This window comes from Oculina patagonica, chromosome 6 (genome assembly GCF_052425735.1).
Source record: "Oculina patagonica isolate OP01 chromosome 6, crgOcupat, whole genome shotgun sequence".
NCBI classification, from domain to species: Eukaryota; Metazoa; Cnidaria; class Anthozoa; order Scleractinia; family Oculinidae; genus Oculina; species Oculina patagonica.
In genome coordinates, this window is record NC_135763.1 from 3,303,154 (window position 1) to 3,329,299 (window position 26,146).

Sequence of the window (26,146 nt, forward strand, 5' to 3'; positions counted from 1 at the left end):
ATTTTAAGAAAAACGACAATTTTTTTAAGTTTCAAAGACATGTTTCGACAGAGCATCTGTCATCTTCAGTTGAATGGTTTACAAAGCACAGTGAGTTGAATAATGAGTAGAAAAAAATGCTAATTAAGACAAGTAGTAACAACAGAACGTGAAAATGTGTGAATTAGAAGGATAACTTTAGAGTGAGCACTTAGCCAGTGATAAGGCCTCCCACATTTGCAAACACCTTCAGAATTCTGAACGTTGTCGCTCCTTGTGTTCAATAGATTGCTTTCAAATTTTAGATCACGCCTCTACCAGCTTTCAACTTAAGAGAATGTCTCCTTTAGATCCACAAACTTAATTTGGCTCAGTAAATAGAATTCGCTCAAAATCCCTCCAGTAATTTCTTATTATAAGTAAGTAACAAATATGGAATTAGACTGGAGAAAAATTGCTTTCTTTATGAAATCTGGAGGAAAACCTTTTACACCTTCTGGTGGCCTCGATGGCCATTGGCCGGATTGTGAAATTTGGTAAAGTCCAACCATTCGCTCTAATACAAATATTGCAGCTACATCGCTTAAATACCGATATTTGTAAACAACAAGCCTTGGCCTTTTAAACTGGATGAACCGCATTGAAAAACTTTGATTATCAAGAAAGAGACGAGGATCTAAAGTTTGGCTATTTTGGATGTTAAAGGCCAGCTCAAATTTTCCTTAACTTTATGTAATAAAATATCAAAAGTGGCTCGTACTCACAAGTTAAACTGCATATCAGCGGCAAGCTCCATCCTTCCGCTCTGAGAATATGTAAAAATATTTGGCCGTTCTCTACTCCTTCGGTTGTTGACAAGGGGCGAAACAAGTGCTACTCGGCGGATTTCGCCATGTTGTCATCATAACAATTCGAACCAACTTCAGTACCAAAAAGACGAGAATTTTGTTCGATCACTAGTACATTTATCTCGCAGCGAAGGAAGAAATCACCTTGCAATCCGCTTTTATCTGAACGGAAATTATCACGTCGAGATAGTCCATTTTACAGCAACTTTTACAGCAACAATCGATCTTCTACTGTCAGCCATCTTGGTTTTAACATCCGCTGACCAGTTTAGTCGGTCAGTATAAAACACCACGGACTTTGCCACGGACTGCGGACTGCGGATTGCGGACTACGGGCTGGGTATAAACACAAATGCGGACTCAAACTGCGGACTGGGTATAGAATACGGACTACGGTATAAAATGCGGACTGAGCATATAAAATACGTTTAAATGCAAACCACGCCTAGAAACAACGACTTTTTCTTATCGACGGTTGTTGAAGGCGGCACACAAACTGCTCGTCAAGATTCACAGCGAAATCAAAATTTATTTTTTCTTTCACGATAAATACAATTCCAGTGCCGTAGCAAGGGGAGGGGCCGGGGGGGGGGGTTGTGCCCCCCCCAGTTTTTTTCCCAAAAAGTAAAAACAGACCCGTATGAAATGTTGAAAATAAAATTTTATCTCCCAAAAGGTTTGAAACAATAACATTTGTACTTCTTTTCATTTTTTAACGTACGTAGGGTGAGGCACAACAATATTAAACAGCTAAAAAATAAACTAAACGAACTAAACTTTGGGAAGTTTTCAAAAAACGATCTGCCGATGAAGTCTACGTTTGTCTCTAAGGCAACTCAGACAGTTTGATAACTACGAACTCACTATGATGACTGTGAAAAGTTAAACATTTGCTGGTTTCAAGATACAGAGACAGTCGGTTTTCTATTTTGTAATTGACGTTGCAAGTGTTATACTCTCTTCAATGTGCATTGGTTTGCTGAGACAGTGTAGGAAGAAAATAATTCGCGATTTGCGTAAATCACAAATAGCTCTTGGAGAACGCTGGAAATAGCATTTCCAAGCCTCTAGATTTCAAAATTTTCTGTGGGGGGTGCATTCCCCCACACCCCCCTAGCGGCTCGCGCCTCCGGCGCTCGCGTGCCCCCCAGTTATTTTACCCTTGCTACGGCACTGCATTCTCTCAAAAATGCTCTGCTCGGTATCTGTACATGTGAAAGAAGAGGCTTACCTTGATTAACGCTCTCATCGTTCTTGAAATTTGACTGGTTCGCCTTCAAAACATTCGTCCGTTCCACTGGATGTTTTCTGAGAAATATACGGTGATATTCCGAGAATTTACTTGCGAGCTTTCCGCCGCCATATTGGATTTGCGACATATACAAGTGCTTGGTTTTCAAAAGAAGACGCAATGCTCAATCTGCACTCTTTCAACTTGAATTTTTTCTCTGCGTCTAGACAAATAACTACTTCGGATATCTATTGCGTCAATACGTGAGATAACTAAAAAATAAAAAATAAAAGAGAAGAAACCTTGAGGGAAATCACCAACGTGAAAAGCTACCTTTTACTGTCGAAAACGTATAGTCAGGTCGCTTAGCGCAAATGTTTGGAGAAATCGTTACATGGTTGATAAAAGCACCAAACTTTGCAGAATGATTCTTTAATGACTATTAAATAATTTTATCCGTGGCTCCACCTGAATTTTTTCTTGCAATTTGCAAAATTTGCTAAACGTTTTTTACCACGAACAAACTCTCAAGCACCGCTACCACGCCATTTTGAATTGATGCAATGACAGTTGGACAGAAGCAAATATTCCTCTACTCCGTAAGTAATTTGCAGTTCTATGCTTAAATGTTGTAAAAATATATATAAATTGAAGACATTGTTGAAGGTTTCGCTAAAATTTCAATTTTTAGATGCAGTAATCTAAAATGTTTATTATGGTAATTATGCGCTTGTAGTTTGTGGCCGCCCAGGGAAGCGGAACATGCTTAAAGAAGCCTTGAAGAAACGAGATTACACAGAGGTCGCATAAGGTTTTGGTCAAGCTACGGCAGCTTCAATAATAAGAAAATACATTTTCAGCAACGAGGCATATAAATTTATGGATCGTTTCCAGAGAATAGTCAAGAAGCGTCGTTACCATCTAGCCTCAAAACCTTAATGTTCTTAATTTTCAATGGAGACGGTTTGAAAAAGAAAGATAAGCACGAGTCCAAAGCATGCCTTACCGTTGATCAGCCTATTGTCTACAACACATAGAAAAAAATCAAAGGAATCCGATACAGAAACAAGGCACTTTAGGGAGCGTGAACCGCCTCTGCCTGTCTACATTGACCTGAACATGCATAGATTGACGAGATGCAAGCGGATCATCCAGCATTTACACCAGCTGGAAATTTCTATTTCTTATGTCAGGGTCACACAGCTTGAAGAGTGCGAGCACTTTGACAAGGATGGAGTTGTATCCCTTGCCTGCGAAAGGTCTGTTCACTGTTGGTGCCTTAGACAGCCTTCAAAATGCGGCTCTTTTCTTGTTACCGGCATCAGTCTCCTCCAGTTTCCAACTGAGAACCAACCAGGTATAAGTACACAACCAGTTACGATTTCTCCATATGTACCAAGAAAGCTCTCTGCCTTGTTCCACGCTTTGTCTGGTTGTAACATCACATCCAGATTTAGGGGAAAGGGCAGACTTGACAGGCATTTAAAGAGGAAACAGAAACACTTCCCTATTTAGCCTCCCATGCGATTGAGTCCTTTGATGCCGACTGTGAGCACTTCCGTAAAACTGAACGGCTGGTTATTATCGTTTATGACAAAGAGAGTTCGTCCTTGTTCCTTAACCAAACTAAGCTTGAACTTTTCTGTCTTAAGAACGTTCATTGAGAAGATGCCACCGACGGACAATGCTTTGCTTTAACTCACAATAGACGGGCGTTCAACCAAGGACACTTGTACTGATACTGAGCAAAATATCCCTTCACCTTATAAACACCTTATCGAGTTTCACTCTCTTTATATTTTTTTCATGTTTTTCTGTTAATTTTTGGATCAAGGGGGTGGCTAGCCACCCAATCTAACGCCACTAGATCCACCCATGTCTAGGATATTACAATCAATTTTTTCAAGCTTTAAACCGCCGCATTTTTTCTTTTGTCAGTAAAAAAGGACTGCGTGGGATGCTAGTTTTAGGGAACCTGGAAATCGCGTGACTTTTTCTTCAATTTGCCTTATGGGTAATAAATATTTGATAAAGGCCTGCACAAAATAGCGACGGACAGCCCCTGAAAAATCTAGTTGACCGCTTACGAAAGGGAACATTTGCAAAATTTCCCACTTATTGGACGAGAATGGCACCCTGCTTAGGTACGACGAGCTGAGGATTAAGTTCCCCGAGCTAAAATGGTTTGAATCATTTGCCGTTCTTTCAGCTATAAGGTCATTTATAAGGAAGCTACATAATCCTCAGACGCCAGACAATAACATTAGGAAAGGAGTATCTTTAGCTGATCTTACCTCTAAGAGTAAGATCAATCATTTTGTGTATACCTCTCTTTTAAAGAGAGAAAAAATCCCACCCATTGGAAGCCAAGTAAAATGGCTGAGAGACCTTCATGTTCAGAACGACTGTGAGGTAGACTGGAAAGTAGCATACACAATTGCTTTTAATTGTACGGCGTCCACCAAATTAAGAACCTTCCATTTTAAATTCTTACATCGGAGGATTGCCACGAATGATTTTCTGCAGAGAATCAATCTTATACCTTCAAATAAATGTTGCTTCTGTGCAAAACAAACAGAGACTATCATCCATCTTTTCTTGAACTGTCCCATAACGCAATGTTTTTGGGAAGATATTAAACAATTTCTCTTTCAAAAGGGCTTTGGGACTGAGTTTGTTCTCACAGATCTCCATTTGATGGGGCTGTTAAGAATCCCGACTAACACAGCCGTTGATCTTGTGCTTCTAATTGCGAGATATCATCTTTACTCCCGGAAATTAGGCGGAGCGCCTCCTTGTTTGTCTGTTTTCTTGAGTAAGTTGAATTCCATTATTCAAATTGAAAAACAAATAGCTTTGCATAGTAATCGTTTGACCGCCTTCACAAACAAGTGGAAGATGTTTCTCTGTTAATCTCCTCTACACTTTTTTCCCTATAAATTATCTCCATGTTTTATCCGTTTGATTTATCCACCAATCTAGTTTCTGTAAACCAAGTGTTGGTTTAGTTTTTTTTTCAAATGTGAAATTTATTTATAGATCCGTCTAGCCATTATGTAGTTTTTTTTTTTTTTTTTGTTTGAAAAATTTAATCTAGTCGACTGTTTCCTTTACTAAGTAGTTGCTGTAGCGTCATTGTTATTTGTATATATGCATAGTTTTTCTGCTGTTTTTTTTTTTTTTTTTTTTCCTTTTTGCACTGTAATTGTGGCATGAGGCATTGTTAGTATCACTGAAAGCATAGCAAAAAACAAAAGAAAAAGAAAAGAAAAAAAAAAAAGAGAGAAATATATATGTAGATTTAAATAAGTAATAAGCAAATACAGTATTGTAAATTAGATAGTATTGTAAGTTTTGTAATGTTAATATGGTAGGTAACACCAGTATTTTATTAGGATATAAGGTATTGTCAGTATTGTTAACAATGTTTTCTTGTACTGTTAGTAACTGTAAGTAATGTAGTTAATGTTAGTATTGTAAGTAATGTTAGTTTTGTTTAAGTAATTTGTGGTATTGTAAGTATTGTTAGTATTGTAAGAAAATTTGTTGTTCTCAATAAAAAAAAAAAAAAAAAAAAAAAAAAGGGAACATTGCAGAACAACTTTTATGAATTTATGCAAATGAGCTCAAAACGTTTAGTTTTAAATTTCAAGGAAAATAAAAAAAAAATCGGGTGGAGCCACGGATAAACTTGAAACAAGAATCGAAAAGAGGCTGCATGCAATACTCTCACAGTGCCTCTCTACACACAGGTGTATAAATGGGTACCGGCGAATTTACTGCTGGGGGTAACCCTGCGGTGGACTAGTATCCCTTCCAGGGGGAGTAGCAACACACAGTCGCTTAATGCTACGGAAACCGGGATAAGCTCCGGCTGTATGGGCCACTTGGCTCGGACACAGACTGAAAACGGCAGCTCGATTTTGCGATTCAAAACTCCGGTTCCAAACTCGAATGTTGAGAGGATTATCGTCTGGCTTCACGTGGCAGACACGTACGAATTTTGCCGAATTTTGCTTGTTTTCGCTACACTAACACACGGTTTGTTTTAACGTTTCGCCATTCGCTTATTCAACACCCCTCGGACTTCTGTAATACCAAAAAAGAGGTACGAAATTTCAAGTACTGAAGAAGTTAAAAATTCTACTGGCAACCCGGTTTTCATTGTCATGCAAATTAGGGTTGTTTGTCAAACTCCCACGTGCCTGCCGCTTGAGGATGGCCAGATATGCAGTTGAATAACGATAACTAACTCGAACCTTCAAAGGAGATCGAAAAACGTTTTAGATATTGGGAGTTCGAGTTAGCAAGGGTACTAAATTATTAGGGAAAAAACACCTGGAGGATCGGAGAAAGTTCGAGTTTAGCAGGAGGTTCGAGTTATCTGTAATGAAATCGACAACATTATATTAAGTTTTGAGTCGAGTCTCCACTGCAACTCCGATCCAAGAATCAAAGACTAAAGCGAATGAAACAAACACAAATTTTAAGTTCCTCACAATTGGAGGGATTTTAATGTGTTTTGACAGTACTTTGCTGTAATCTACGAGCAGGCTTTCTGTAGGAAAAAGGCTAACTTTATCGAGCTAGGCGAAGGTGAGAAAACTTTGATGCTCAGTTTATTCAGCCTTGCTTCTAGTTATTTTTAACATCAGGTCACGTTTGGTAGCATTTTGCATGCTTAGTCTGCATTTTATACCGTAGTCCGTGTTTTATACCCAGTCCGTAGTCCGTAGTCCGTAGTCCGCAGTCCGTGTTTTATACTGACCGACTAAACTGGTCAGCGGATGTTAAAACCAAGATGGCTGACAGTAGAAGATCGATATGTTGCTGTAAAAGTTGCTATAAAATGGACTATCTCGACGTGATAATTTCCGTTCAGATAAAAGCGGATTGCAAGGTGATTTCTTCGTTCACTGCGAGATAAATGTACTAGTGATTTAACAAAATTCTCGTCTTTTTGGTACTGAAGTTGGTTCGAATTGTTAAGATGGCAACATGACGAAATCCGCCGAGTAGCACTTGTTTCGCCCCTTGTCAACAACCGAAGGAGTAGAGAACGGCCAAATATTTTTACATATTCTCAGAGCGGAAGGATGGAGCTTGCCGCTGATATGCAGTTTAACTTGTGAGTACGAGCCACTTTTGATATTTTACTACATAAAGTTAAGGGAAATTTGAGCTGGCCTTTAACATCCAAAATAGCCAAACTTTAGATCCTCGTCTCTTTCTTGATAAGCAAAGTTTTTCAATGCGGTTCATCCAGTTTAAAAGGCCAAGGCTTGGTGTTCACAAGTATCGGTATTTAAGCGATGTAGCTGCAATATTTGTATTAGGGCGAATGGTTGGACTTTACCAAATTTCACGATCCGGCCAATGGCCATCGAGGCCACCAGAAGGTGTAAAAGGTTTTCCTCCAGATTTCATAAAGAAAGCAATTTTTCTCCAGTCTAATTCCATATTTGTTACTTACTTATAATAAGAAATTACTGGAGGGATTTTGAGCGAATTCTATTTACTGAGCCAAATTAAGTTTGTGGATCTAAAGGAGACATTCTCTTAAGATAAAGGAGGCTATCCATATTCAAAAGGAACTAACTTGCCTCAATCAGCAATAACACCATGTAAATCTAAAATTACCCTTCTAACTCACACATTTTCACGTTCTGTTGTTACTACTTGTCTTAATTAGCATTTTTTTGTGCAATTTTCTCAATCAATCAGCAGTAAAACCAAAATCAAACATCACTTGCTTGTGAACAATTTCCTGGGCTTTGTGCCGGCTACATGTACTTTCTTCATTTTGATTGGTTCACTGGATTGCCTGTGGCCATTGTGATTGGCCAGAGCGATTACTTTGGTTTTGGTTTTCGACAGTCTGAAGTGTCAGCGGTCTTCTCAGCCTAACCCCTGGAGGAAGGGGTGGGCAACTAGTTTACAACGCTCATCAAAAATTGACTCTAATAGGCACTGTTTATGATTTTAATTTCAACAACCCGTTTTACGCACGCAGAACTTCAATTTCCAAGAGCGATCAAGCCGAGGGTGATGGTCTTGATGTTACACCAAACTATAGAAATCAGTAAAGCGAATTTTGCAAGCTTGGCTTTAATAAACAATGGTTAAAACTTTCCAATGCATGCACGATACGCTACCTCTGTGGTGCCTAGTTGTACTTGAGGTAGGTTTTCATTTTCATGCCTGTCAAGAGTTCGGATGACATCTTCCATTACTTGTCTTTCTTTCTCCACGTTCACCACTTTGACCTGCCAACATGTAACAATGACATTTGTTAGAGGTGGAACTGTGTAACCACATGTATGCCAAGGCGAGACAATGAAATGCTTATTTTTAATAGCAAGCTTCTAGGCTTCTATCAGCAAGTGGTAGAACTGAAGACAATACTTACAATTATGCCTAAACAAGAAAGAAACATGGAAGGACTGACGGTAATGAACTAGCTGGAAGTTCTGATTCAAGCTCTCCCAAGATTTCCAGGCTACATGGTCAATGAATTTCTGAGACTTTGTAGAGCCATAAAGCACATGAACTTGTAAAAATCACAGGTCCTATTTTTTAAACCTGATAATACCACACCGCAAGGTTTTGGCAACCTTTTCTTGTACGTGAAGTATAATGTTGATTAAGGGCTCAAAATAATTTTTAGACAGTTGCCGGTCATGTTGCCCAGCCAAACAGATTTAGCTTCCCCTAAGGGGGTTCGATAACCACAAAACCGCACAGAAAAACTTACGAAAACCGCAACACCGCATTGAATTTAACCAAAAAATTTCACAAAGTGCAAACCACTTAGACTAGGAAACCATAATATCGCAGCATAAAATAAAAAATTCCACAAAAAATAACGCAAAACCACAATTCTGCAAACCGTTACACCCTCTCTTTGTTCCCCACCCTTTCCCATCATGAAATATTGGAAATCTCTAATTTCCCAATTCAACTTGAGACGTAAGTTTCACAGGCTTTATTACTTGTACATGGTTTGCACTCACCCCGACTTCAAACAAAGAGCTGACAGGCTTATGGTCACTGAGTTTTAGTTTATTATGACTACGATATTCCAACTGTTTAACTTGAGATCCCCTCCATAAAATACGATCACACCAGGCAGGGGCACGACCTTTTTCACTGAAAAAGAAAGGGAATTAATATATCAAAATACTTTAGTTAGCTATATATCCACCCATCACTTAACAATCATTCTGAACCCCTAAAAGATGAAACTCATTCATACTGTTATTATGAGCACTGAAAGTTCAAACATTTCTCCTAAATTGACCAGCTTAAAATTGACTCCTGGTAATACATTCCAGTTTTTATACAACCTCTATTACATATACTACAAATTGTGTAGCAGATTTGGCAAGTTTTGGTACATTTACACTTTTACCATGGTAAAAGGTAAAATGAAATTTTTTTCCAATGGAAATAAACATATTGTTGCTTTTTACATACCGAGGTAGTAGCCTCCCACGCAGTCGTTCTTAGGGGCGATATATATACATAGTACATGTAGCCTGCATACTGATCAAGTTTAATAGTACCGTAATCAAAAACTCTCAACTGGCAATTTCTCAGTACAATTCTTAGGTTGAAGAATCAAGTTTAGTTTTTTAATTATTGTTAATCTTATATTTTGTGATGTAATTCATGTAGTATGTCATGTAATAACGTACCTTGTGTCCCAATTATCTGTTCCTGGATCATATTTATAAGTTGGTTTGAACTTGATGCGGCCTTCTTGGAAACCTTTAAAACATTTCTTATCGTTCTTTTGTTTGATTAGCTGATCATTGACTAGGAGTTCCTCGTACTCTCCTTTATCTGCCAGCCGCCTCACCACATCTGTATCCATGTCGCTAACTCTGTAATTTAAGTCTCCCAACCAGAACACAGCCCTAATAAGGAACAGGAAGAGTTTGAGCTTGACAGGATTTTGCATGCATTGCATGAACTGTAGATGGCAGAGCAAGGGGGCAAGGGGGCTGTAGCCCTTCCCCCCAAACAAACATTTCGGTATACGGCGACCCCCCCCCCTCCCCATTTCAAAATGCTCCACCGCCTCTGTTCCAGGTCTTTGATTTCTGGGCAGCTTATTCAACAATATACAGGTAACTTTATTTACATGTAATGTATATATGGAGCCACCTCAGTTTTGGACATTTCATGACATGAAATCCCACTATGACCCTTAAACAATTCTATTAGAAGCTACAGGTTTATTGCAATTATAAGCTGGGACAGAGCATCTGTTACATCAATGCATTCACTGTAACATAGGCTAGTACTACAGACTTACTCATGATCAGTGATAAAAGGTGAACCATGAGACCCATTAAACTCCAGCTTGCTTAGAATATCTCTGTAGTCCTGTTGGTTGAAAAAACATCTTGATATTATTTTTTGTATTCAGACAAGATAATAATAATATCATTAATATTGTTTGGTTTACAAATTTAACTCCAGTTAGCCAATGTACCCTGACCTGACTGTGGTCTTATTAGAGCTTCAAATCAGTCAGTCATTGGGCAATGGACAACAAAGTATTTACCCATGTTGATAACAATCTCAACCGCAACTGGACATAAGGTCCAAACATGTATTTCTTTTTTTATCAATGGTCCTTTTTTTCTCCAGGAGATTTTTTTTCCAACCACAAAGGTTACTTTCAATAATTATTATATTTTTTTTTATTTTTACTCCTTGCTCATGTGCCATTTGGCAATCTCTGGGGTGTTACAGTTTATTTCAGTTTACTTTGGCCGCCCGCTTTTCAAAGTTCGTTGGGAAATTGGAAACTCTGTTACGAAGTTGCCAAATACGTTGCGAAGTTTGCGAATCAAATTGCAAACTTTGATACAAAGTTCCCAACTTCGGCCAAAATTTATAAAAACCTTCTGTAATTATGTTATCAAAAAGGGCTTTGCTACGTTAAACTGTTGGAAACAAATGTCATAAAAATAAAAATATAAAAGGTTCGAAAACTTTTATGTTCAGTGAGCCGTAAACATGTTGTCCCGACAAATTAGTCTTCCCTGTCGCATTGCGTCGGCTTCAATTAAAATCAATTTTACATATGGGTAAACCATCCAGTTTTATCGGGCTTACAAACGCAGAGACTTGAAATTGATGATGATGCCTCGCAGAAATCGTTAAACACCAAATTTCTGCATGCATAAAATTTAGTTATCGGCAAATTACTTGCGTGATCGCTGATGCGAAACGTTGTCTTACACTTCGTTACTTCATCTTTCCTTGACCAGTTCTAAAATCAACGAGTTCAGATAACGACATGACTTTCAAGCAACATGTCTTTTTCTTCTCAACTACCAAACTTGGAAAGTTCAGTCAGGCCTAGGTTGCAAACTTTGTATAGAAGTTCGAAATTTGATTCGCAAACTTCGCAACGTAATTGGCAACTTCCCAACGAACTTTGCAAAGCGGGCAGCCAAAGTAAACTGAAATCAACTGTAATGTTTATTAGTAACATTATTACCTGGTTCCTTCTCTCAAATTCTTCTGTGTGAGCTGCGAGATGCGAATTTACAAAACAAATACTTGTGTTGTGGATCTGCATCCTAATGGCTACACCTCCCTTGTTACCCTGTTTAAAACCAAAAAATAATGATAATGTAAATGTAACAATTGAATAAATAAATATAAGCATTACCTGGAATTTTCAGAAGAGGCTGGAGACCACAGAAACATGCCTGGTTGTTTGCAACATGCAAAACCCATTACTTTAATATCATTAATTATTATTGATACCGGTAGTTTTTTTTCACTAAAAATGTTAAAATACCACTAGAGTATAGTTCAGAGATCACAAAAAACATCAGAACATGAAGCTTTCCACTAAGGGACTGTCCGCTTGCCTAATGCATGTAAGATAATGTTCTGTGAAAACAGCTGGGATTAAATTTGGAAGTGAAGCAAAGTGTTTTGCCTTTTCTTGAGAATCAAAGTGAAGTGACAACTTGTCTGACAACTGCTTTTCTTGTCTCCAAAAATTGTTTGAGCTCCCCTTCCCCCTCTTAGGGACTTGTGCCTTAGGAGGTCACTGCACACCCAACAACATGAAGCAGTATTAGGTACTTTTAAGGAAAAAATAGTTCTCACAACCATCTACCAAAACCCCTGGTCATGAAATTAAAAGAAGTTGAAACTCTGTTGTGAGAATTTTTGGAGTTTGAAACACATGAATTACTGGTACACTGGTAGTCCTGTTCTGAAAGAATTTCAGTCTGTCAATGATTACACACTTAATCTAGTTCCCTGTACATGTAGTTTAATCTGCTGACCTGAATGCTTTATGTACATAACTTCAATGTCTCAATGAGAAATAAACTTATTAAACAATGGACAAATTTAAGATGGCCCTATCCCCCCGAGGGCAAGGAACTAAGAGCTAATTAAAGAGAAAATTAACAAATCCTCAAGACTTAAATCTTGGCCCTTACCATAAGACCCATGATGCCAGTAGCTACAGTTTCAGCATCAACTTCAGTAACATAAGGCAGATACTTGTTCTTAACAAACACCATCAGTAAAATGCCAACCAGACGAATGGTCTTCACCTGTATGTGTGGAAACAAATGCTGATGGTAAATTACTTCTTTCTGAGTTTCAGCTCTAGTCTGAGCCAAAAATAATTGTTAACGTCTCAAAAGCACGTCAAAATAGACATGAAAGTAGCGTACTGACCTTAGTGTACTGGGCTTTAGGGTGGAGTCCTTGCTCGGCCATCTTTAGCCACTCATCCTCTCTTGGAGTAACATTTTTTAGCAATGTTTCAGCACTGAGATCAAGCTCTTGGAAGCTAAAAGAACAAAACTTCTGCTGTTATTTGTAACTTGATATGGCAATCTTTAGGGATGGACCATTAGAAATAACCGAAGGGGGTAAGGAATTTTTTTAAGGCCTACTTGTCTGCAGGAGTTTTTTTCTTCCATTGCACATTTTTTAAAGGCACAACTGCTTGCAGGATTGTTTTGGAAAAAGTAACCCCCCCCCCCTCGGTTATTTCTAATGGCCCATCCCTTAAGCTTAGTGGTTAATGTAAAAGGAAATTATTCCTTACCCCAGGCTGAACACATCAGGTGGGTCATGATCAGCTGCAAGCCACGGTGAAACTTCCTCGGCAGGATACTGGCCATTGACATTCCATGTTCCAACAAAGATTCTGCATCACACAAATCACATCATGAGATAATTTTGCAAGACCCTACTACAGTCGAAGCTCTCTTAACGGACACTCCCGTAAGCGGACAGCTCTACTTACGGCCGCCTTGTTTGAAACCCCGTTTTAACTCCCATACAAACTCTGTATTTTTACATTCTCGTAAGCGGACATTCCCGTAAGCGGCCGCGGACACTTTCAGAGATTACGACCTAGACTTTTTCTTTGTTTTTAAGCTCCTGTAAGCGGACACCCCAAAGAAAATCCTATTAACAACCTCTGTATCTTGTTTTTATCAATCAACTTCACATCGCCGTTCGTCACAATGATTTTACAGTAATTACAGCACCATATTTTAGTGTTTGTTTTGTCGTCATCCACGTCCGGTTACATTTCTAAACACCACTTACATGCATATTAGCATTACGTTAGCTGGGAAAGCCCCCGTAAGCGGTCATCTATCCCTTACACCTCTAGTGGCCGCTTACCAGAACCATTCTCGTAAGCGGCCAGCTCCAGTTGCGGACACTTTTTTCGCGTCCCGAGGGTGTCCGCTTACGAGAGCTTCGACTGTATGACTCTGTGCTTGACCAAGCAATGAGAAACTAATTAAGCATCCCAGATGCACATATGCATAATTTGCAAAAGACATGTCTAAAATTCATCTAAAAAAGTAATGCACTCTTACCACATTTGTGGCAACTTTTCAGTTGTTTTATTGCTGATCCAAGAGAGGTTAATTACAGCTTTATCAGGGCTTGAACAAAACTTGAATTTCAGCTTGCCCTTCAGACAAGCGCTCTCAAATTTTGTTTGCCTGGGGCAGTTGGAGCTTGTCTTAGTTTTCTTCTCAGTATGATTTAGACAGCAGATGACTTGCCTGGGCCCTTGCTTATTACACAAGTGGGCATGAAAAGTTACTTGCCTGACAGAAAATCTACTTGCCCTGGACGACCAGAGGGCATTGTTTTTAGCCCTTCAGCTATACGATTGAACATTTTTTGTACATGTGCTCAAATTATCTAACATTGTGTTTGGTGACATTCCAGCAAAAAAAAAAAAGAAAAAGAAAAAAATCACTGTGTGCCTCACAGTCAAGTAAACAATGTTTCTTCTTCCAGAAATTTGCCACATCATGTATAGAAACTTATAAATTTTCAAAGTGAACTCACTTCAGCTTTTTGATATGAGTATATTCTGATTCTCTTGCAGCCATGTGGAGTTTAATAAACCCATCCCTGGCACCAAAGCTAGTTGGAAGGATAGATCTCCTGGGTAGTGCTGGCGAGTCAGTAGCACCCTTATCTACTTCATCTGATGCCGTTAGACTTGCTGACGACAATGATGGGTGGATGGTGGGTGATGGAGAAAAGCCTGGCATTCCAAACACGTCCAGTGCTGCGTCATCTAGTTTGGATTCTGTGGCTATTAACACACGAGAATAAGAGAAAGTCAATCTATGTATTGGGAGGTGCAGTGGCCTGATGGTTAATGCACTGGTCTCTGGATCCAGTGGTTCAAGTTCGGGCCCTGGCCAGGGCACTGTATTGTGTTATTGAGCATTAGACACTTTACTCTCTTAGTGCCTCTCTCCACCCAGGTGACTGTATAAATGGGTACTGGCAAAGTTAATGCTTGTGTGTGTGTGTGTGTGTGTGTGTGTGTGTGTGTGTGTGTGTGTGTGTGTGTGTGTGTGTGTGTGTGTGTGTGTGTGTGTGTGGGGGGGGGGGGGGGGGGGGGGGGGGGTGAGAGGACCTTACAACTAGCATTATTTCATTCTCTATTTTCCAATTGCCCATAATACACTTTGTTTGCCCCCCAAATTTTGCATAAACTATTGTTTTCAAATGCTCTTGGGAGGACTGCATATTTCCAAAACAATAGTTTATGCAAAATTTGGGGGGCAAACAAAGTGCATTATGGGTAATTGGAAAATAGAGAATCCAGGAAAGGGGGGGGGGGGGGGGTAGAAATCCTCCTAATCGCTTCCTGCTACTGAAACCAGGATAAGTTCCGGCCTGATGAGTCACTACGCTTGACTGTATGCAGACTTGGCCACTTGGTTAAATTGTAATCATTACATTACTGTAACACTCTTGAGCAACCTTTTGATGTCTTTAATAATATGTTCATTTTCAGACTTTGAGGCGAAGCACTCCCTCTTTTTTCTCAGTCCATTGAGCATGAAGCAAAAAAAGCGTAAGAGTAAAAATGACGGGGGGAAATCATGCGTCTTACCTGCAGATTTCTCATGCCATTTTTAACTCACAATCTTTTCCACTTTACACTCGATGGACAGAGAAAATAGAGGAACTGCTTGAAAAGTTTACTTTAATTTAACATTATTAAACCACACATGGCCACTCAAAAACTTTGATCTACATTAATTTTACATCTACATTTTAATATGTCGGTAAAAAGTCCATACGGATATCACACCAACGTCTAAAAATAAGTAAAAATACAATATGTACATATATAATAACTGAAAAATTCTAAATTTAAAAAAAAAAAAAAAAAATTCTAAAAATTCTAAAAATCTAAAAATTCTAAAATTCTATGGGTAAACCACTAAATTAATAAAAATGCTCGCGCAGTCCAGACTGAAAACACGTAAGAGAGTCGGACTCAAAAATTGCCGCAGGGACTGCATTCCACTCTCTTATGGTCCTCGGAAAATACGAGTAAAAATACGCGTTTTTCGTCGCTCTTGATGCATGGTTAGTACTGAGAGGTGGAAAACATCAAACCACAAGTTCTGTATTTGAGGCTGTCAATGTTGGTGTACATGTATTGAATATTAAGCATTATAAGAATCAAATGGAATGGCATTGTTATTCCACTCAGTTTGCTTTTAAAATTATATAACGTACCTGTTACAACTTCTAATCCACTTGAGCTTGCTTCTTCAAGGTGATTCCAAGGCCAGCCATCTAATTTAAAGAAAGTTGGAGGTCTTAATTTTATAACTGCAGACAGCTATGTGTATATGATTTTTGATTAAAACATACAACTTTGAATAAGACTTTGTGAAATATAAGACTTTGCTTTGGAATACAAGCTATATTTAAGGAAGAAGGAACTGACTGGTCCACATGTCAAACGTACGTCGCATTTTATCTGCCTTCATCCACAGGTAATCTTTGCTAGGTGATGTTCGCTCGCTTGTTTCTACATGACTGTATGGTTAACAACAGGTAATTAAAACCTTGAGAGAAGTTTGAGCCATGTACTTGCAGTTTTTTTTAGCATCTCGTGAGACAAGGGTATCTACAGACATCGCTGCTCGCGAGACAAAAGATTCTCCTCTCTGACGCGAGGGTGGTAACTTACTTCTGAGCGGTACTGTAGACTTGTTTGCTAAAAGATTACAATACAGTCATGAAAACTACTTCAAACTTAGTTTCGTTTTTAATTCATAATACTCACCCACGTTTATAAAACTTTTTCTTCCAATCAGCTGCTGATATTTCTCAAGCCATTTAAATTCAGGCACACCAACCATATGAGCCCTTTGTCTATAAGCTTTAAAGACAAATAAAAAAACATAACTCAGTAGTGCCTTAAAATAACATTTCAAACCTTTAAAGATGCGGAGAAACATTGCCTCTCTCTTCCCCTGGAGTGTCCTAACAGTACATGTATGTAATAATTGAATAAAGTGACTTCACCTCCAATGGCTTTGTTCAATTCAAGTAAGAAATTCTTTCCTTGCACATCCTTTTTCACCTCAAAAACAAGCTTCGTCTGGTCATCAGTCAAGATTTGAAACCTAACAACACCTGCAATATTATAATCATATGATAAACACAGTCATTGAAAATGTACATACAGTCTATAGAGGGTAGCAAAGGGTTTATGCGTGACACGTGAAAAGGACAAAAATTAGTCCGTGACACGTGAAAATAGCTAGAAAAGGCAAGTGATTTGTGAATTCTGCTGTGTCGAGTATATGTGACGCGTGAATTTGGTTAAAATTTGTACGTGAAATGGGATCACGACACCCCATTTGCTACCCTTTCTAAATTTCTTTCATAATCTGATTCAGTTTGCCTTTCAGTTATGATGCTGTAATTATATATGTTTCTCAGTGACCATTTTCCCTGCAGATGGCAACGTTATAAAAAGTATACTGTCAGTAACGCATGAATCAGGCATGATCATAACGAATGGGTTTAGTCTGCAAATGATCTACCGTATTAAAAAGTTGCAGTACCTATTTGCTTGCAAAAGAGAGGATAATTGTTCAAAATTTAAAACTATTTTTCCATTTACCTTCTTGGCTACTATCTTCACTAGTTGGTTGATCTACAAGTAGAAATTAAAATAAATCAACTTATGTTAGACTATATAACTGTCATTTTGAATGGCCTGTGTGGGCACATTAACTTAAAATCAAAGGGTGCCAGGGATACAATATAATTTCACAAATGATGCCCTGATTTGCAGTGCCATTCCTAAAAATCCCATATATTAATATATGGGAGTGAGGTTACGAGAGCGAAGCGAACAGGAGAGGGGGGGGGGGCCTGCTCTTCCACTCACTTCGCTTGCATAACCCCACTCCGGAGCCTGTTCACAGGCCATCACAAAACATAAGTCAGAATATAATATTTTCTAAAGGCAAATCAAAGAAACTTGATTTCTTTGTCAACAGTATATCAAAGAATTATATATTCTTTTTTATTTAGTTGCTGCATGCCCTTTGTGTAACATAAATTATTCTCTGTAAGTAAGCTATGTATTGTAATGTATTGTAATTGTAAGTAAGCTATGTATTGTAAGTCAGTGTTAATCAATAAACTGCTTTATCTAAAAAGACAAAAAACAAAAAAACAAATATCAAAGAATTATAAATTAAGAAAATGCGGATACTACAAGAAGAGACAAAATAGTATGTAGCAGTACCAGCAACAGTTGCATACGAAAAAGGTCCCCGGATGGCCAAAACATACAGGACATCTAGAGACTTTTCTTGAAAAGATGATTCACTGTTCCACTGAAAGACGATCAATCTGTTAAAAAAAATGTTAATTTAAGACAGATGGACAACACATGTAGTAATGATGTAACTGATCAAAGGATTAGGAAATATTACAGCAAGGCACCCAAAAGTGTGACCACTTTTAATTTATTCACATTCTTTCGTGCAGATTTAATCCAATCAAAAGCCATAGATAGCTTGCAGTTGACTTCTGATTGGATTAAATCTGCACAAAAGAATGTGAATAAATTAAAAGTGGTCACACTTTTGAGCGCCTTGCTGTAACACATAGGGTAGATACACGGGTCAAATCACTAATAGATGTAAATGTTATACTCGTCTGCATTATACAACATTAGTTTCAATAACATGCCTTTCAATAACATGCAAACTTTGAAGTTCAAAATCCTTGACTACATTTGTTATTTGCTTTTTGCTGCTGTTAATCATAATTATGTTGACAATCACTGAACCTTGAAAAAAGGAAACAAACAAAATGGATTGAAATCTACCAATCACAGCATACACGGGCATGTGCACTTCTGCTTCCTGAGAGGTCTGCTAACTTAAGGTGATTGACAGCAGCAAAAAACACAACTGTTGATTGAGAAAAGTTCATTTGCTACTGAAAGGGAATTAGAGTAATCAATATTTGTAAAGCGGCTACTTTAAAAATGTTACAAATAAGCAATTTAAAATGCTCTGTCAGTGTGGTACTGTACAATAATAACAAAAGAACCAATTTTTTATTACAGTCAACTCTCGCCTTGCGGACACCCCGCTATTGTGGACGCTCGCTATTACGGACAAAATCCAGATCCCCGGCGAATAAGGTTTGACTGGAAATGACTCCCGTTATTACGGACTCTCGCTATTACGGACACTAAACGACGCCCCGAGCGTGTCTGCTTTAACAAGAGTTGACTGTATATATAATTATATTATATCAGAAAAAGTACCCAGTATCCAGATTTCTTGCAGCGAGAGCAATGAGGCAGCCAACTTTGTTGTTGTCCTTTAACAGAACTCCTGTGGTGCAGTGAGTATCATTAAGGAAACAAACAAGCAATCAAATTCTTTTTGAGAGTATATGTAGCTTGAATGTATCGCTGACTCATTTACATGTACTGTACATCCACCTCACATCTCTACCAAGCTTTATACACACCTTCATTCTTAATCTTATGCATTAACAAAATTTATCCTAGCAGTATGTAAGAGGTTTATCCCATCTGAACCATATAGTTATAATACATGGACATTAGTGAGCCCTTCCAAGGGGTTTCTGATGTCGCGTTGTCACTCGTTAAGGGAAACATTGTCGCTGTCACAAATATATACCCTTTTCAGTGCTAGTTTCTGTCGGCTGACAGTGCTCTGCGGGGTTTTCATTAAAAAAAGTAATAGCAGGAGAATACAATGTAGTGTAAAGTAACCGGAGAATGATTTTTAAAGGTTCCGCATCTTAATAAAAAAATAGGTACAGGCCTTTGAAATTTAGCCGGAGAATTCTACATAGTAGAAGGAAAATTCTCCGATCTCTTATGCCTAATGAACACCCTGGCTCTGGAACAAGATTGTTGTTACATTTTTAGCTATAATTTTTGGAGTAATGTTGCATGTCACCAAAACCCCCTGGAAGGCGTGTATTAGTCTACATGTGGCTCCCAAAAGTCGCCTGTATGTAGCTCAGTGCTAGAGCATCGTTCTGGTATGAGGAAGGCAATAAGTTCTGAAACTCCTTTGGAAGAACTTGGAAATTCTTTTTCTGAGGAACTTATGTCACTGACCAATTTACATCTTTCCCATCTATTTCATGCCTTGTGTAGTTGTTTTATTACATTGAGACGATTTGTTGGTCTCTGTTAGCTTTCTAGTATTCTTTTTTTGAAATAATTTCCATTTCTTATCTATAACATATTAAGCAATACAGTGTTGCATGGTCAAATGATATTGATCCCTATCTATATATTCTGAAAATTTGTATGGACTGAACCTTGAAGGGGTGACAAATGGTTAATTTAAATACTGATGCGATGGCGAGACTAAATTATATCTTTCCTGTGAGCTCAACACTTTTTTTAGCCTTGGAAAAGAATTCAAAACTCCAAGAAGGCATTACAAAAAAATTCAAGACCACAAGACCCACCGGTATGAAATTCTGTTAAAATTCTGCATGATACATATCTTTAAAAGGATCATTTGTCTCCCTTCTTGTGTGTGGTTAAATAAATTAACAGAAAACATTTACAACATATTAATTATAAATGCGATACCCTTCTGTTCACTCAAGAATATTTAATTACTTTTACATTAATTTTGTTGAGGTAAACAGAGAACATGTGGTGTTAAATTTATAACAACTCTGTCATTGATCACCAACCTGAGAAACCTCACAGTAAACAGAAATAAAATGGTAGGGAGTTATACACACACAAAAAAAAAAATCGGCAAATGTTTTGATAAAATGACTTTGTTTTAAAAAGTTCAAACTGTAAGACAACTGTGCTACTGTTCAATGTTGTAAGCATAATTGATGCAGATAATAATTTTTGAAATTTTTTTTATGTGAATTTTCGTATTTGCAAATCCCAGCTGTTTTTCACGGTATTATCTGTTATTTAAAAGATTGTTTCGTCGTCAGATCTCGCTTAGATAATCATTTCATCATTTCCTGTCGAGTGAATAATTTTCAGTTAGCTTCTAGCTTGCTAGCGCTGTCAGTTTTACTATCTACATGTACCGAGTTCTAATAATAGCTTATCCTGAACACTGAACTAGAACAGATAAACACGTAAGCTACGTTTTATTTTTCTGCGCTGTGATTCGTTTCGTGCTTCTAGAATAACACGCGTTACTTCACGTGCATACCAGTTCAAAACCACAGCTGAAAATCATCAAATATAATCCCAGCTGAAGCTGTTGAAGCGAGTAGCAAATTAACTATAATATATGAAGAAAAGGATATTTTTATGCACTTATCCTCGCTCGTGAGTTCTTTCTGCACTCTTGCAACAAGATCCATAGTGAAATCGTCGTCTGCTAGGCTGGAATCAGCTGCTTCTTTCCATCGGCTGCTCACCGCCAATACTCCTTGTCATCCGCCATGTTTGTTTTTCTGGACGACCGCTACGGGAGACTAAGTTCCACCTAAGCGAAATCCCAGTTTCCTTCGCGCGAGAGTGGCGAATGTCCCGCCTAAATCTCCAAATTTGGACCTCGTTTTGGAAAGAATTTGCATTTTTAAAGGTTCCCCATTCTATAGCAATAGGAAAATATTTAATACCCTGTTCTAGAAATTTAATCAATTTCAATGGTAGAATATATGGGAAAATATCATCTGCTATTTTTTTCTCAATCTCCTCTCCTTGCCGTAGGGGCCGGTCCCCCAGTCCCCAGAACAGAACCAAGATAGAGTTTGAGTTTCCGATTTCAATTCGAAAATTTATTCAGCACATGAATTTCACGGCAGTCCAATATTTTTCCATCTCTTTTCTGCTGTGCAGTGCTGCGATTTAGAGAAATTGCTGTTGAAATATTACCCTCCATACCGAGCCACCCCGGGCGAGAGAGCTTTTCATACGTTTCTTTATAAATAGCTGCGAACTGTTTATATGAGAAATTGCAAAGTTGGCTCGGGGGGCAGGGTGACCCTGAGTGGAGGGTCACTCGCTTTAAAGGTAGGGTGACCCTGGGGAGAGAGCCAACTTTTTTTCAACTTTTTTTTTTTCCAACTTTTTTTGGTTATTTTTGCCTCGCCTACCAGGGACAAGTTGACACATACGGAACATGCGCAAATGCTGCAATCGGCCAAAACTACATCGAAGTCGGCGGTAAATTTGTCCAAAATGGTCTTCGTCGATGTTTCAGCGTTCCTGATTTTAGAAAAGGCTGGCATAATAGCCATTTCAAAATAACTCTCGCCAGTGTTTTGAACCGAGAGGGCCAAGTTTTGGCTCGGTCAACAGGGACAACTTTCTCATATAAACGTTAGGTAAAAGATAGCGCGGGGGAGAGGATAACTCTTCTACCAGGGACAACTCTACTCCGTATAAACAGGCCCTAAGCCACTCCACATCTGAGAAGCTGAGGCGAAGCTGACAAGGAGTTTTGTTTTTAATACGAGTAAGCACGTGTTGCAGTTATTCTAAGAATTTGCACCTTTTTTAGAGAGGAGTGATATCTTTATCTACCAACCTAGCGTAGCCTCCGCATTTTACACCCTTTTACAGTGTTACGTGAATAGCGGCTTTCTATCGACATCTTTCGACGTGCTGAACTGACAAGACGGATCGAAATCCCGGCCACCAATCACAGCCGCTAGCATGGCCTTCTGAACTTGTGGGCTCATTTGCATGAAACCAACACTGGTATGCATCGGTTTTGATTGGCTCATTTCTAACATGCACCTAACACTGAAAACGCCTTGCATTGGGTACATCTCTCCAAACAGAGACATGGACTCACGGAGGGAGGGAGGAAATAACATCAAGTATCTCGTAGAACAACGTAGAGTTAATTCGTTTTGCTAGACGACAAGATTTCAGTTTTTTCAACGATAGACGTACAGGTTTAATTATCATGAGCCACGCATGCACGAGGTTTCACTTGGTTTTGATATAAAATTGAAAAAGTCAGGCATATTTTATTAAAATTGTGTCTTTGCGCATTTTGAAAAAAAAAATCACTTAAACCTTATTATAATTTGCTCTCCCTTCAACAACTCACTCGATATCTTCCCCTTGGTGTTCAAGGCGCATTTCGTTGTGTCGTTTTGCCAGTAATGCCGCCCAATGACCGTTAAAGTGCCCCTTAAAAGAACGCCGTACCTTGGCAACATCGTATTAAAAGTGTATTTCGTTGGAAAGTCGACATGACAATAATCCGTAGATGATTTTCACTGTATAGATAATGACTCAGACAACAGAGAAACAATGGTTGTTTATTGGCCAGTATATTTACAATTGTATCCAAGCAGTGTAAAGATGCTAATCTTTACACTGCCATCACACGGTGCTCATTAGGTAAGTGGAGAAAAAAGTAGAGTTCACCCAAGTTGTAAGTTAAAGGTGATGTGCTGCGTCCAAACATCATTCGATGGACGATGCTATTCGAACGTGAAGCCGAGCGTGTTTGTGTTTAATTCACTCTGGTTTTTAATTCACTCTTACTGACATCTACAACAAGAAACGTTCATTATCTTTGTGAATTTTTCACTGAAAAGCGTTAAGGACTTCACTATGTAAAAACAGTTGATTTTCCTGTTAAAAATCTGATAGTCGCAGTGAGGAATACAACGAAAAGAAACAAAATAGGAGGAATTCAAAACAAAATAAAAATGGATTCAAATGATTGACCAGTCACTTCTCCGCCACCCTGTGTTCAACGGATGCGATTCAATATCCTTCTCACAATCGCGTCTATGCAATTTAACAAATAATATTACAACAATAAATAATTTTCACACATTTCCTGAAGGGTTAAGGCGAAGTGTCTTGGTAGTTTTCCTAATTTTTTTTCCTGTTTGTAGACAATCAGTGTAAATTGTTCGAGAAATTTTTCAGGTAGGAAGAAGAAAAAGAAGACGAGCTCTAAACTATGAGCCTTGAGCCAGGAATGTACCGAGATTCGCTCCACACGTTTGATTCACCGCAGTTTTGAGGTCGTCTGCCACACTGTTTGCATCGGTGATATTTATCACACTGTTCATGTATCAGCATGCCAGGACTGTGCGCACGCCGGCGTTCCTCCAGTTCCTGTTCTTGTTTGCGACACACATTAGCGGCCCAGGACTCCTCAAGGGAACGACGTGCGCCCAAACGCTCTTGATGACGAAGGGCGCGGTCCAAAATGATGCTGCAAAAAACACATGTGGTTAAGATTTGACCATGGACAGGCGGGATTCGTGGTTAATATGTTAGCCAGGGTAGCTGTCGTTTTCGTTTGCGCGCGATGGATCATCCACAAGTAGGCTACATCTAGTAATAATTAAGGGCGCGTTCGTTTGGGATCAATCCGGAATAATCTGAATAATTGGAATAATGCGAGTTAGCGTTCGTTTGGCTGTTCTTCCTATTCCGGAATACTTGGATTTCCATTCTGGCTATACTGCTCCCAGGAGCAGAATAGCCGGAATATATTTCAGGATTACATTCTTATTCCAGAATATTCCCAAACGAACGCGCCCTTAGACTTGACGTCTCACCAAATTTGCAAAACCTACATTAAATAAGTGTACAGAAAAGGTAAATACCGCATGGTTCAAACTTGAATAGCCAAGACTATTCCCTCGTTTTTGTTGTTGCTCCTTGTTTGTTTTTCAAAAGATCGGAGAATCCCTAGCTTACTCTTACAATTGTATTTTGCGACAATTCCTTGCAAATAATGGGATTGTTTCCCACTCCGCAACAGAAGTATCCATTATCGTACGCTTGTAGCAAACAGTCATTTCATTCGTACCTCCGTTAACGGATACCCCATACTAAGTTACACCCCAGAACTGCGTAATTGAACGATCAAACGTTGACTTAATCGGTACCCGCTTATGGGAGGTTCTAACTGTATTTAGTAGAAACTCAGCTGTGTTCTATTGGAAATCCGCGAATCTGATTGGTTTTCCTCACTGTTTTCTATTCGCCGATAGAAAACAGTCGTGCGCGCGAGAGGCTCTTTAAGCGGTAAATGTTCTTGAATTTTTTGTCTTCAAAGTGCACAATATTGTAGGTTTTGGACTGCAATCCTTTAGAGTTTCTACTAAAACAATTAGACTACTCATCATCGTTTTCTATGAGCGATAGTCAACTCGGCTGCGCCTCGTTGACTATTTGCTCATAGAAAACTCGGAGCTCGTAGTCTAATTGTTAAATAGCGATCTGTCACTGTAATGGGTGCAGGTTTAAGAACTTACTCTCTGCGTGTTCTGTCAAGCATATCTGACTCCTCTTTTTGATTCTGTAGATCCTTAAGAATAGCGTCCCTCTTTCTCTGTGCGACCATTTCCAACTGATCTTGATACAATTGTTGTGCTCTTTTCTTTCTTTCAATCAATTTCTCCTCTGTTGCATCAAGAACACCGAATATAGGTGCCTTGGAGTCTGGCTCCAGCGCTGGTATAGGAAGTGGCTTGAATCGCACCTACAAAAGATGTCATGATGGCCATGGTCAGTGTCATAAGTACAAGAAAACAACCTCAATCGAAGGAAATCTATCTTTATTCGGAAGAAGAATAACCCCATATCAACAGCACTTATCGTAACTAAGCAAGGAGCAGAAAGAAAAAAATTACGCTCAGAAAACCATAAGGCAAAAACAAAGTAGCCTAATAGCTACAAAAGGTTATATCAATGAAAAACTTCCCACTGAAGAAGGGGTTATTCCCGAACGTCTGACGCACTTGCACTTTTGACAATTCTTCCAACTTTCGACATTTGTACTTACGCAGCAACAGCCGCATCCCAAGTAGTATTACTCTTAGTAACCTCAGCGTTGGTAAGCTATGTCTGGTAAATAGTTTTCTTTATGCTACATTGCTACCTGATAAACTAACTTTCTTTAGCGCCTCAATGATACAAAACTAACTTGATAAACCAATTGCACTGAAAACCTCGATGATGTGAAGCTAGCTGATAACCTCACTTCTAACACTGCCACCCTACAACTGTCTAACTGTCTTAACTACAGTACTCTACCATTCTTCCTCCTGGATTTCTCTGCAGACGCAGTTCTGTTGTGTGCGAGAACGGCACAATAATCTGCGGTTTGGGTAGACGTAACAACTCAGGCGGTCGACGAAATGAGCAAGTTATGGTCTTCCTGATCTCAATCTGAACAAAAGCAACACTCGGTAAAAGTCTCCCTACCAATATTAACACTGTTTTTTTTCCTTTAAAGTTTTCCCTTTGCTG

At 38.8% G+C, this 26,146-nt stretch overlaps 2 protein-coding genes across 4 annotated transcripts in view; both read right to left on the reverse strand.

Annotated features, from left to right (window-relative positions):
• Nucleotides 1-26,146, reverse strand: part of LOC144656153 (inositol polyphosphate 5-phosphatase OCRL-like) — a 45,025-nt gene that overhangs the window by 4,864 nt on the left and 14,015 nt on the right. The window contains exons 1-16 of one of the 3 annotated variants that reach the window (XM_078516383.1): nucleotides 21,211-21,347; nucleotides 19,202-19,281; nucleotides 18,167-18,273; nucleotides 17,534-17,566; nucleotides 16,930-17,040; nucleotides 16,688-16,783; nucleotides 16,132-16,191; nucleotides 14,431-14,683; nucleotides 13,160-13,261; nucleotides 12,784-12,898; nucleotides 12,540-12,656; nucleotides 11,576-11,683; nucleotides 10,379-10,449; nucleotides 9,756-9,977; nucleotides 9,072-9,207; nucleotides 8,214-8,324 (exon numbers count right to left, since the gene is read on the reverse strand). In XM_078516383.1, coding sequence (XP_078372509.1) covers nucleotides 8,214-8,324; nucleotides 9,072-9,207; nucleotides 9,756-9,977; nucleotides 10,379-10,449; nucleotides 11,576-11,683; nucleotides 12,540-12,656; nucleotides 12,784-12,898; nucleotides 13,160-13,261; nucleotides 14,431-14,683; nucleotides 16,132-16,191; nucleotides 16,688-16,783; nucleotides 16,930-17,040; nucleotides 17,534-17,566; nucleotides 18,167-18,273; nucleotides 19,202-19,281; nucleotides 21,211-21,267 — 1,779 coding nt within the window. In that variant the 5' untranslated portion in view covers nucleotides 21,268-21,347. Of the gene's footprint in view, nucleotides 1-8,213; nucleotides 8,325-9,071; nucleotides 9,208-9,755; nucleotides 9,978-10,378; nucleotides 10,450-11,575; nucleotides 11,684-12,539; nucleotides 12,657-12,783; nucleotides 12,899-13,159; nucleotides 13,262-14,430; nucleotides 14,684-16,131; nucleotides 16,192-16,687; nucleotides 16,784-16,929; nucleotides 17,041-17,533; nucleotides 17,567-18,166; nucleotides 18,274-19,201; nucleotides 19,282-21,205; nucleotides 21,348-26,146 lie in introns of those variants that run through there. The other 2 variants (XM_078516384.1, XM_078516385.1) reach the window with 2 other exon arrangements.
• The window catches only part of LOC144656155 (coiled-coil domain-containing protein 81-like), a 53,654-nt gene continuing 50,676 nt past the window's right edge, over nucleotides 23,169-26,146 (reverse strand). Inside the window, exons 14-16 of the mRNA XM_078516387.1 lie at nucleotides 25,931-26,065; nucleotides 25,150-25,376; nucleotides 23,169-24,098 (exon numbers count right to left, since the gene is read on the reverse strand). Of these exons, the coding sequence (XP_078372513.1) occupies nucleotides 23,834-24,098; nucleotides 25,150-25,376; nucleotides 25,931-26,065 (627 nt within the window). The 3' untranslated portion in view covers nucleotides 23,169-23,833. The remainder of the gene's footprint in view (nucleotides 24,099-25,149; nucleotides 25,377-25,930; nucleotides 26,066-26,146) is intronic.